Source organism: Carettochelys insculpta, chromosome 15, assembly GCF_033958435.1.
Source record: "Carettochelys insculpta isolate YL-2023 chromosome 15, ASM3395843v1, whole genome shotgun sequence".
In the NCBI taxonomy this organism is placed as follows: domain Eukaryota; kingdom Metazoa; phylum Chordata; order Testudines; family Carettochelyidae; genus Carettochelys; species Carettochelys insculpta.
The window spans coordinates 4,723,856-4,737,083 of record NC_134151.1 but is presented as its reverse complement, the minus strand read 5'-3'; the positions used below and the strand labels follow the sequence as shown (position 1 = coordinate 4,737,083).

Genomic DNA, 13,228 nt, shown 5'->3' with positions numbered 1-13,228 from the left:
AGGTAGTGTGTAATTTCACATATGCAAAACTGATCAAATTAAAGCCTTGGCTGGGCACATTATAAAGTAGGCTTTCACTTTGAGGATTTAAGTATTACAGGAAAAAGTTTAAACACATTGTAATTTTAAAAAGTTGTGAAAATAATTTCCACTGGTGGTGTGTTTTATAAACACTTACTTTTAAGATAAGATTTAATTACTAGGCAAAACTTGGGCTCTGAACCTTTGAAAGTTTGTTTATGTGGTTAACTTTACAAACAAGTAGATCCACTCAGTTCAACATGAATAGTCCTTTTTTAGCTTTGAAAAACTGAATAAAATTTCATACAAACCAGCATATACTTAAATACAGTAACTTTGAGTGATTAAAGTTTCCAAGAGTAGCTTGTTTTCAGAATCCATTTTCAATTTTATTAACAATGGTTTGCTTTAGGTAACGTGAAATGTAGTTTTCCTATTTTGATGTCCTTATTTTTCAAAAACCACGTCAGGCTTGTTGCTGAAATCATCATGATTTAAAACACACCATCACCACATATGCGATCAGTAGCAAATTCCCCATTGTAATTCCAGAACTAGATTCAGCCACTCAAATACACAGGACCTAAAAACCCACAACATGTGATCTTCTCCCATTTCAAACAACAGCAAATATTTCTTAAGCTAATGTTAGCCTGAAAGTTTCCATTTGTCCTCTACAATTCAGAAACTGAAGATCCAACAGGAAGAAACATACCAGGACTTCCCTCATCTCAACCAAATAAAACCCTAAAGCAGCCAAAATAAAACAAAAGCTGCAGATGCCATTGGGGAAAATCATTAATGTATGTTTTAATCTGCTAAACCAAACTGCAATTATATATATAACTAAAGACTTAGGAAATGACTGTGTAATTAAAAGAAACATCACACAAGAGCATGAGACCTAACCACGGAAGTTACTTCTATATAAAAAACTGATTATCTTAAGGATCTTTGTTTTATCTACAAGCAACGATTCTCTTCAGAAGAGAACACAAAAGATGCCCTCAAAAATATTAACACTGGATGGTAGTCAATGTTAAAACAGCCAAATCCTAACAGAGGAAATGGGAGACTCCTAACAAGGGGTGTATTGTCCTCAACAGACTGAGTTTAGTGTTACTACCATTAGGACACATACATAAACAGGTTGTATATGAGAGGACAGAGGATGAAGAGCATTGGAAATATATGGAATACCCTGCCAAGAGAAGGTCAACTGAAGTAATTTAAGTGAGCATAAAGCTGGATAACAAGACAGTAGAAGGCCTAGATGATAGTACCCTTTTTCTGTCCAGCAATCTCCTGTGTTTTTTAAAACAAATCCCTACCTCCCTATTAAACACAAATACCCTTCAGAGCTCTTGAAAAAATTCTAACATTGAAACTTCTCTGAAAGACTACAATCAGCCAAAGAAATCTGTTGTAGGTCATGTGAAAACTACAGCTGAGCTAAAGCAATCTGTCTGCATCAATCTACAGTAAAATCAGCCTGCTACAACTCAATATTGTTCACAAAAGCCCATCACTAAAACTGGCTAATTTGTGTTTTATAAATTAGCTAAGCTATACTGTAAATGCAACTTTTATAAAAGGGTTTAAAATATCACAGAAGTGCTATATATTCTAGGATTTCTAATAATGTTTTAGCTCATGAATACATGCACAATCACAACTGTCCTGCCAAGAAAACATTTTTCTTTATAAATTAACTGTAAATTGTAGAGAACGCTGTTTAAAAAAATGGCATTACAGATAATCCTGAAGAGTTACATTGCTGATCCAAACCAAAATGGTCCTCAAAGTCTGAATTTAATTAGCCCTTCAAAAAAAGACTGCAAAGTTCCCCTGCCCCCGCCAACTGTTGTCTTGTAAACTACATACTTTGAACATTCATTTATGCCTATATATTGTTTTCTGCTTCATTGAAAGAAAAAGTTTATGGATTGCAATCTGTTCTAAAAATGTAGTCATGAGCAAAAAGTAACTTGCTAAAAAGTTATATGTTTATATAATGAACATATTTTGTAACTGAACATACATGGTAAATAGCTAACATTTTTCATCCTCTAATATTTTCAGAGATACTGCAGAAAAAGCAAGGTGTTGAAATTTCAAATTCAACTAAGCAGAAGCAGTAAGATATAGTACAGGGTAATTTCTTACCTGAAACTTTGTTTCTGAGCTCCAGATCCACCAATCCAGAATGAATGGGGATTCGAATGGGGTTTCCTTCTCAGACTTGTCTGTCAAAAGAGAGCAGCCAATCATCTTCAGCTTGGTGTACCTACTTCCTTCTTGAACGAAATCCCAATTACGTACTTCTATTGCTGTTAGAAAGACAAGGCAACCTATACAGCTTACCGTGACACTGGCAGCAACTAAATTTAGAGGGGTCACCGGATTGGTGGATCTAAGACAAAGAAACTAATTTACAGAGAAGAAATTGCTCTTTCCCAGGCCCTGAAACAACCAACCAATCTAGAATAAGTGTTTTTAACTCCAAAAAATTAATCTACCAAGAATAAGAGAAATGAGGACAAAGTACAACTCAGAATGAAGCACTGCAATAGCCTCAATCACTGTTTACTCCCAAGAAATGTTTCATACGTTACCAGAATGTTAATTTACAAATTTCCAGAACAGACATCCCTGAACTCATGATGTTGTGAATCTTTATTCAAATACAACTCTAAAAAACTGCCACACGCACAATCTGAACCATTTTACTATAATGATTCTTTGCCTTTTTCTCCAAGTCCCAAAACAAATTAGTTTTTTCCTGAGTAACCCTAACAACAAGTAAACTTCACAGCTCTTCTAATCTGAATTATGCCAGAATTCCGTATATTTGTAGTATCACTGCCCATTTGAAAAACTAAACATGGAAGACTGCAAGATAAGATAAACCATTCTCTTAGCCAACATACTGAAAAAAAATTGTCTTTTATACTGCCAAAAACAGATGATCATCCTACAACCAAAGGCAGTCCATATGCTGCTTTTAGGTGTATACTCAGATTATAACATGGTTTAAGAGGCAAAACCTGTTAGGGGAAGCCTTCAAGAATGCTAGAAAATGGATCCTACAGATCTTATTGTGCCTCTAGCATCATTAATTATGGCCATGAATCCTAAAGAGACTGAATCCTAAACTCCCTTTCTTCTTTTGCTTTTAAAAAGTCTGAAGTTTCTAGATAGCCATGCTATAAAATTATACAGCCTCATATTAGAAAAAGATTTTTTTCCCCTGAATTTGGGACAATACTGTCAAGGCTACAGAGAGGCCCCATTTTCCAGTATCTCTACTTTCCTCATCAACCCCTCCCAACAAGCATGTACATTGATCTTTTTAGTCTCTCTTCAAGAAGTACCAAAGACATCAAAAGAAAAGGATTTTGAAGAAGGATGGGAGGGGGGAACTGCCATTCACACAGACATTGTACACCATTTATCAAATTTGATACTGCCTAGAGCTAACTGAGGAAAGAATCTTCAGCACGTGTCCATTTGTTACTTTATTGCAGGCATATTGGTAAGTTTCTTGCAAAGTAACAGTCCGAGAAGACAAATGGTTTGAGAATCTGACATTAGGCCTATAATCTATGATTATAAAAGGACCTCAGTCTCTACCACATACATCACAATTAAGCATAGTTCAAGATGTACTAGGCATGTGACTCAGAGGTAAAGGACACCATATAGCTTCTCAGGCAGCAAGAAAGCCACCCAAAACACCTAAATGTACTGTTTCACTAAGCAGCAATAGAATCAGAGGGCCACGAGAAGGAATGACCAAATCACCACGAAGGCATCTTTTAAAATTTCTTCAGAAATATACTGCAGCATAGGTCTCGGTTTCTCTGGAAACTGAAAATCTGTGTCATGGAGACCCAAGTTGAATGTCACGTTTGTTAACTGCCTTGGCAGAGAAATCTTCCTGTTTAACAATTATAATCAACAATAAAACAAACTGATAAACTATTTGCTGTACACACAGCTTGAGGATTTACATTAAAATGTTATACAAACTGCTGCCACAGACTAAAACTTCCATTTTCAATTAGAACTGCTACATATTTTAAAAAGCACCCTCAACTGTTAATAAAATGAAGTTGTTGTTGCCATTACCTCAGAAAAATACACACTCCAAAAATTCATAAGTGACATACAAGTTGTAAAGATCCATGGAAGCCAAGATTCAAGGACAGAATTTATCAAAACTAGAATTACTGATGCACGTGTATGGCTCAGACTTGACATAACACTTACATCCCTTCACCTCTACGTCATCTGTTTGAAAACAATTCAGGTCAGCAGTGACTTAAAGTTGATCCCAACAGCAATTAGCATTTATGTAAAACAGCATTTCCCAAAGTGTGGTACGTGGACCACTGGTGGCATGTGAAAGAATTTCACAGGGTACACAGCAGAAAATAAATCACTAAAAATCAGGAGAAGCACTGGGATGGCACTGGGAGAGGGGGTATGCCGATAAGGCAAAAATCCCAGAAGTTGGGCAATACTGACGTAGAAAGAACCTTAGTCTCAATTGCTAGTGAACAGGTATTCACATTGATAAGTTCACTTTGTAACCTTATTTGTAGAAATTGGACTTGATAGCTGAAATACCTTCTAACTCCCAGCTGAAGCCCATGAATGCAAGTGTGTGGAGACTGGGTTACTACTGCCAGGGCTATACCTGCGTGTGACTGAAAAGAGGTCATCAATTTCCCCCATTGTTAATACAAACTCTTTTTACTGGAAGCATACTTACTTCATACTAATAAAGTTGCTCCTTTCTCAAACTAGGTTTGTCGGGGTTTTTTTTGTTTGTTTCTTTTTTTTTTTTTTTTTAAAAGAATGACATGCACTCAAGTATTTTAGCACCAGAAAGCATTGGTCATTTTCTACTAAAACAATGGAAAACAACTTGTTAAAAACAGTACATGGAACACAGACTCTACAACATAGCAAAGAGAAGTCGCAACAGGGAGGTCACAAATTGGGAAGGAGGACTGTTATGAAACAGGCTTGCAAAATGGTTTCCACCTACCATAGTTTAATAAAAAGTCCTTAATGGCACCATGAGTGCATTTGGGAAGCATATCATCCAATAAGAGAAAGGAAAAAGTATCCCCCCAAGTCCACTGTCAAAATCTTTTCTCCATGAAAATGTGAAAAGTTCAGAAAAGCGAATATTTTCTACAACTAATGAACCACTAACAATACTCTCATGGGCAGGTGTCACACTGAGAACTTAGATAACACAGCGTAGAGAGAGTAACATCAGTATAAAAGAACATGTAATTTTAGGGAAAAGCAAGAACATAATCAAGTGTATTAAGAAACATTCATTTAAAATTGCTCTGTACACATTTCAATTTGTTTCCTCACTCACTTCTTTGAAAAAAAGTTTAAAACAGCATTTCCTTACCTCTATGCTTCCTTACTCTCCCCCGTTTTTAGCTTTTCTATTGGCATCCTTACTATACCCTCTAGTCCAAGAAGATCCTCTGAGCTGCACAGTAAGAAGTAATAGCAGTTTCACTCTGTACACCATGCCACAATACTTAAAAGTACTAAAATGTATGACGTTAGGAAAAAGGTCTAAATTAAGATGTCAGTGACACCTGAAGCAGACAACACTACCGCAATCATTAATATGGAAGAAAGAGCAGATGCCAGATTGATTCAGCAGGTACCAAGGGTGTGGAAAGAAAAAAAAGTGTACTGCATCCAATCTTCAAAACACATCTCCAAGCTTCATCTATGGCACAACCTGCCCTGAGCCATTTACTGAAGTAACCAGGAAAGATCACGCAATGAATACCTGAAGTCCAGATCTGCAATGCTGTGCTTAATAATCCTTATTAAGGATGCTGTTACCATCAACATTGTCTGTGAAATACGCAAGATACACGGGATACACATAAGAACAGCCATACTGGGTCAAACCAAAGGTCCATTTAGCAGCATCCTTCTGAAAGTTGCCAGTGCAAACTGCTCCAGAAGGAATGCACAGAACAAGTACCCCTCAAGTTGAATCCATTCCATGTCACTCATTCCAGCTTCTGACAAGCAGAATCTAGGGACACAATCCCTGCCTATCCCAGCTAACATCATGCACTTCTGATCCGTTTTAGAAAAAGGAGAGGCCCAAATGAAAGTTTCAGACCACACAAGCGTGAGATAACCACAGAAATGCACTGGCATGTAACTCCATAGTTCTAGCAACACTACTGTCCATCAGCTCTACAATCAATAGTCTAGAAGTTAAAACTTCAGTCAAAATATTCTGGTTCAGGTTAACCTATTTAGAAAATTCAACCCAACTGTCAGGCAAGTACCTCACTTGTGTTTTGGATATGGTAAAAAGCTGAACACAGCAGGCAAGCTGCCATCAACTGGAACTGTGCAATATAAAGCAAATTCCATAGCTCTCCCCAAAAAATGCAGAATCTGTTACTAAGTCCTCTCTATGACCTACAAGGCTGTTACAATAAAAATACAGGTCAGTGCATAAAGATTCACTATTCCTTGTCCCTAATCCTTCCCCCTCCTCCCAACTCGAACTCCCCGCCTCAGCTCTACACCTCTACATTCCAGCACACCATCCTTCTTTCTCTTGTACATTCTTTTCTCACTTCAGCGTCTGACATAGTCTTTTTCCAATCTCACCTTACTTCCTTTTACCCATTTCCCTCACTCCACCAATGCCACTCACACTGTGAACTCCAATCACATAGTCTCATTTCCTTCCCCTTCCTGACAGTGACAAAGTCCTTCATCCTTCAGTCTGCATTGATTTGTTTACTCTGCATACTCATCACCACCTACCTCCTGGAACTCTTTGAAATGTGACTCTCCCCTTCTGCCTGCCTCTGCAGCTGCAGCCTTCTCACATCTCCTGCACCAGAGACAACTCCTCTCCCCCTGTAACATTAAGACATTCCTCTCCAATCACTTCCTCCACTAAAGCACACACCACCTCTCCTTTATTTTTCCTTTGCATGTGACTGTCTATTATCCTGCCAGCTTTGTATTTGCCTTTTCCCCTGACATCTATTTGCTCTCCTCCTTTTCATCCCAGTTCTTGACTATCACAAGTGATTTCAATCTCCATGTTGCTGAGCTACCAATTTAGGCAGAGTAATGAACGACTTGAGGTTGCAAGAAACTAAGGAAAATACTGGTGAATATCAATCTCACAGAGTGCACACTCACCAGTTATTACCCATGCCCGCAACCTAATCTAATTAGTTCTGCATTTGCTTCAGGACTTCTCAGAGACGTCACCAAGATTATTTTATCAGCTACACTTGACAAGAAGAGCCCCCTTTTTCTTCCAGATGTAGACATAAGTATTATCCATAGCTCTTTGACCCCAAAATGGACTATTTATTATACAGTGTACATTGGACTTTACCTAATAACCATTCAGAAACTTAAGATGGTGAAGAATGCAACTACCTACTTGCTTAACAGTGTTTTAGACAACAGTGTATCACAGTGCTGCTCTGAGAGCTGTCAGAGTGGCAGATTAGTTTGCAAGTGGAATCTGAGGGAGGAGAAGGGGTGTTATTTTTAAACCTTAAAATTGTTTGAGTGATAGCTACCTCCTCCAATTGTGATCATAAAAAGTTAAAGCTAGCACCCACCTGGCTTACTAGAGAAGGAGTTGCTGATGAGCTATTCCCATGTGAAACACTTGATTCTGGAATTCAGTTGTCTTCTGGATTGAAGACCTTCAGCACAAAATGCACACGTGTAGGCATTGAGATTTTTGGTCTGCAGTTCAATTATAGTTCTATATATATTTTTTACATTGAGAAATTTATATGCTGAGCTGTTTATATCAGATGCACAGAAGTTCCAGGCAATAAAAGTAATTGTTAAGGAGGATGTGTTTCACCCATACATTTTTAAAACACCTGCTTAAAGACAAACAGATGCTCTTCAAACCTTTAGGTTAATTTTATTCTAGTCCTTATTTTTCTATAACCCTCTGACTCCACTGTGGTATTCTATTTAATTTGGACTATAAACTCTTCAGGGCAGGGACCTGTGTTTGTAAAGGAGACATGCACACCCAGGATGCTGTACAAAGGCTCAAGACAGCAAATTCAGCACTTAAAAATCTTTGAACATGCTTGGCTTCCTACCTTTGTAAACAAGGCTGATGGATCCACCAAGACACCTAAGGTATGAGAAAAGGAGTTTGTGTTTCCACCCTTAACCAGACCTTAAGATGCACCATTAGTCTTACAAACTTGTACTTCATGTTATATTACATATATATTTCCCTCTGCAGTGCCTCCTTTCACAATCAAGCATTATGCAAATCACAAGTTGCCAATAAATTTTCTGCTACAAATTAAGAAACTTGGTGATAAAATAAACAGTGAAGCAAGAATGAAAAGGATGCTCATAAAAAAGAAAACAAAATGTGTAAGTTGCCATCAATAATCATTGTTATATTTATTTCTAGTAGAGGCGAATACCACAGAACGGGTTTTATTGCAAGGATACAGAAACTGAATGTTACATTACAGTCAGTTTACATGCCGTTCAGAATATGCAGATAAAATTATCATTTACCGAAAGAGATGGCTAAAAGGTTTGCTCATTTTCATATCTTCTTAGGATGCAAGTGCAGGAAGGGTAAAGCTACCTAACTTTACAAAGTGCAATCCAAAGGAATGTGTGTTCAAAAAAAGATAGGGAAAGAAAAAAGCCTGTTGGGCTACTCTAGTCAATTATCTGTTCTGATTACTATCTCACTATGTATTTTCTAGACGTGTTCAGGCTATATAATGCATTTCACCAAAACTGGGCAACCACTACTTTCCTGTGATATCTGATATTAAAGATATATCAGTTATGTTAGATTCATTCCCATAATCACATCTGCTGCAATCTAGAAACAAATTAGAATCCCAGGTTTCACATTTCCAGGGTATATTCTCCAAGCCTTTGAAAAAGGCTATTCAACTTTAGCTACTACTACCGCCACATAAAAGCCCCATAGTAACATGGCTAGATAATCAACCATCTTCACTCAAGATTAAGTACTCATAAAGTTAATACGTCAAGGTGGAAAGATCTGCAAAATAAAATAAGATTATCTAAAATCCAAGATCCCCAGCAGAACATTTAAATGAGTATTAAGTAGCGCACTCAATAAAGCTTAACCAGAACATAACAGCTGCAACTTAGAAATCAAAATATTTTACACGTAGCTTGACAAATAAAAATCAACGTTACCAATCCAGTATTAGTTTTTTAAAATAAATGCAATCAAGCTAACGAACAACTAAAAGCTAGAACATCATGTACCGAAATGCTCATGCAATTAACATCTTGATACATTATCTTGAGTTCAATCACTCAGAATTACATTCCAGTTGCTACTGAAAACACCACACTTCAGCAAAAAAAAAAAAAAAAAAAAAAGCACACACATAAGCAAATACATATTCATTCCCAGCCTAGGTACAAAAAGCAGCAGTAAGCAAAACCAAAACATTAATTACTATATCAAACAAGAAAGCTTGTCTTTATAATTTCAATGTTTGTATCTTACTTCACTTACAAGAAACATTCTGAAATGCAAAAGCACTGAAATAAAGCTTGAGTTTTAAAAGTGGTCTCCATTTTAGAGATGCTGGATAACATTGAGAACAGTTGACAAAAAAGCTTGGCTATTCTATTTAAATGACCTTCACTATTCCTTTTACACATACTGTTTAGCATTTGTGCTTACTTTACAAATCTAAATTTTCCACGGAATCTTAAGTCTAAATATTCCCTTTGAGGATCAAGGCAAAAAATTATCAAGTTGTTAAAAAATATGCTCGTTTATGAAGATCATAGATTCAGTATACTGTAATGTTTAGCTCAGGACAAGAGTATGTTTTAATACTGCCTTGACTTGCATTAAATATAAGTAAAAATGTAGACATTTATAAACCGTTTTCTACACAATAATCTGTAAAATATATTTATTCCTCCTTCATCTCAAACTATTTTTATTACTTTTATAGAAAGCAGCAACTCTGACTTTCAGCCCCACACATTCACTCTTTACAAGCACTGCATGTCCATGTATAAATTACCTAAGCAACTATACATTTTATTGTATTCCTATTGCACAACATGAAGATCATCATACTTTCAAGAGATCCAAATCTTCTGAAGTATTTTTGTTAAAATCTCAATTGCTTTTCACCATTTCCTGTAATGGATCAAAGGTATGATTAGATTATTCCAAATAGTTATTTGCTTCTGTTAGTTAGCAACAAAGCCAAAAAACAGAAATTACCAAAATAGAAGTGAGGCTGTCAAAGGACCACCCAGAAAGTTAAGTGAAACACTATGTACCTGGATTAAACACCCATTAAATTTTAGTACACAACTACTGTAAGTAATCACTCATTATTGGCACAAAACACACATTAGAATTCAACTTACACATTTTATATTTAATACTCTTTGTTACTTGTAGCTACCTAAAACTCATTCTTGGACAGCAAGTTTTTTCCTCCAACTGATGTCTTGACTGGTATCAACAGATATTGTTTGCAACATTATAAGCCATTAACATGAACATAATCCTGATAGCATCAACATTAAAAATGTGGGACAACTAAATCATCAAGGATCAAGAAAGTTAACTAAAAACAATATTTAGCTGGACCCTTCAATGATCAGCAATGAGTTAATACAATGCAGAAAGCTCAACAGTAAAATGACTGTCAGAAAGGATCTTGAATTTCTGCTTAGTAAAAGAACAAGATTTAACATATTAGCCATGATGTGCAAATTTTATAAAGGCAGTTCACAGGGCTCCCAAATCATGTAGCTTGCTCAGACTATATTACTAAAAGCATGTGGAAGTACCTAAAAAATGCTAATTTGTTGCGTTTTCCCTACCCAGCATTCTTCCAACAGTGAGCTAAAGCATGCACAAGATAGCTAGATACCTACTGTATGACTGAAAGAAAACTGGCTACACTGGCTCACACAACACTCCATCTAGTCCAATATCCTACTCTTAAATGGTGAATAGTGCCAGATGGTTCAGACAGAATGGATGAAACAAGGTAAATATGGAGCATAACACTTAAGAGCCCGATTCATGGACGAGACCCCCACTGTACTAGGCACCATACAACACAGAACGAGAATGTGCTCCATCACATTTCTAATTAAAGTTCTAAATTAATAGGTGGTAATATTTAGTTCAGGCAAAGCAGTACATACAAAATATTGCACTTAATCATCCATTCTAACCTTCCCCAACTTCTAATTAAAAAAAAAAAAAAGACATTCCCCTAATATTATCTAATTGTAATTTCCCTAGCCTTTTGTGACTGATCTTACTATTTCAACAAAGAACCCCCTCCCACTGCCCCACAGCCAACTATCCTAAATTTTGTGGCATGAAAATTTACTCTTGTTGTACAACAACTACAGAAACCAGGTTTTGTTAAGTTACACGCAGTTTGGAGACTTACTTACTGCATTGCACAAGTCATAAAATGCTTACTACCGCTGCTGCAAAATATATATTAATTCAGTAAATGTTTGCTCAGTGAAATAAAAAAACCTCTTTTCAAACAAAGGGCAAACTTCAGACTTAAGGAGCAAAAATAATTCCCAAAAAGATTTTATACACTAGTCATTGTAAAAACGCAGTATTAATTACAAAATATGGTTGGCTGAAACAGACCTGAGTGCTAAGCTACAAATTCTCTGCATTCTAAGGCAGACCCTTTTACACGGTTGGTGATCAATTTAACCAAGTGATCCAAAAATCCTGGGCTGCACAGGCTATTTCATTATGATCTATTCTCTAGTGAAAGTTAAAAAAAACAGGATGCTGCATCTCAGGAGGCTCTCCATGAACAAAAAAAGGATAATGGCTAAATGCTGAATATCATCTTATTTAAAAATGCATTTGTTTAGCGTTTTTCAATATACGTCCGCATAATCCACACAGATCAGCAATCATTTGCAGAAGTCAATAAATCTTTAAAATGACTTGTCAGATCAAAAGGAGAGAAAAAAAAATCACAGGCCCTTCTCACTGGCTGTCCGAACGACGGCTTTCAGATCGGGGGGGGTGGCCCGGATTTTGGGGAGGGAGTGGCTTATTTGATGAATGATAGGCCGAGGTTATTCTGGGGAACAATGAACCAGACGGGGTGCGGAGGGATTTGGGGCCAGTAGAAGGAGCCGGACTAGTACAGGGCACCAGCGAAGAAAGGGGAGGCCCGTTTTGCTAGCCCTGAGGGTCCAGCCTGAGAAAAGGCCGGGAGGCTCCCTCAGCCCGGCCCGGCCCCCCCAGGCGCCTAAGGAAGGACGGGAAATGATACCAATCTCGCACCTTCCACAAGGCCTCAGTGGACTCAAATGTCACCTTCACGCGGAGCGGGTGGCGAGGCGGCGCCGCCCCCCGCGACGGGCTTTGGTCCCAGCGCCCCCGGCCGCAGCGGCCGGGGCCAGCCCCTTTCCCAAGGCCCAGGCGCGCTCCCCCGCGGCCGGGCCTACTCCTGGACCAGCGTGGGACCCAGAGGCCGGCACGGCCCCGCCCCGCCGCTCTCCTGCCGCCGGCGGGACGGAGGGCACCGCCTAGGGAAAGGCCGGGAGGGCAGCGCCGGGGTGGGGGAAGGGCGGTTCCGGTCGGCGGGCGCCCCGGGCACCGGGGAGGGGGTCACTCACCATCAGCTCGATGGTCTTGTCCTCGATCACCGAGTCGGGCTCCATCGCGGCGGAAGGCTCCTCGTGCCCCCTCCCACCCCCCCCGCGGCGCGGTACCGAACCCCGACTGGCTCCGACCTCGGGCCGCCGCCGCCGCCAGCTGCTCCCTCCCCCCAACCCGCCGGACGCACGCACGCTACACCCGCCGCGCGCCCGGAACAGGAAGCGCCTCACCAACGCCCCCAAACCGGAACGGCCGACGGTCCTACAACTCCCGGCAAGCTCCGCGGCGCCTTCGCCACACCGAGAGGAAAGGACTACAGCGCCCAGCAGGCAAGGCGCCCCCGGCTCTTCCGGGAAGCTGGAGGAAACAGGAGGTCGTGATGCATGCTGGGAGATGGAGTCTTTTGGAGGTAGGCCTAGTGGCCCCTCCGAGAGTCTGTGCTGGGGTCACAGCATCATGGTCCACCTGCCTCAGCTGAGCAGAAGTGATGAGGGGCAA

General features: G+C 39.2%; 1 protein-coding gene across 7 annotated transcripts in view; it reads right to left on the bottom strand.

Moving 5' to 3' along the window:
* FBXW11 (F-box and WD repeat domain containing 11) overlaps positions 1–12,822 on the bottom strand; it is a 124,398-nt gene extending 111,576 nt beyond the window's left edge. The window contains exons 1-3 of one of the 7 annotated variants that reach the window (XM_075009486.1): positions 12,748–12,769; positions 8,187–8,221; positions 7,683–7,769 (exon numbers count right to left, since the gene is read on the bottom strand). Coding sequence is in view for 3 of the 7 variants with exons in the window: in XM_075009481.1 (XP_074865582.1) it covers positions 12,748–12,792 (45 nt within the window). In the remaining 4 variants the exon portion in view is untranslated. Of the gene's footprint in view, positions 1–2,187; positions 2,268–7,682; positions 7,770–8,186; positions 8,222–12,747 lie in introns of all 7 variants that reach the window. The other 6 variants (XM_075009488.1, XM_075009484.1, XM_075009483.1 and 3 more) reach the window with 6 other exon arrangements.
* Between the last annotated feature and the right edge of the window lie 406 nt (positions 12,823–13,228).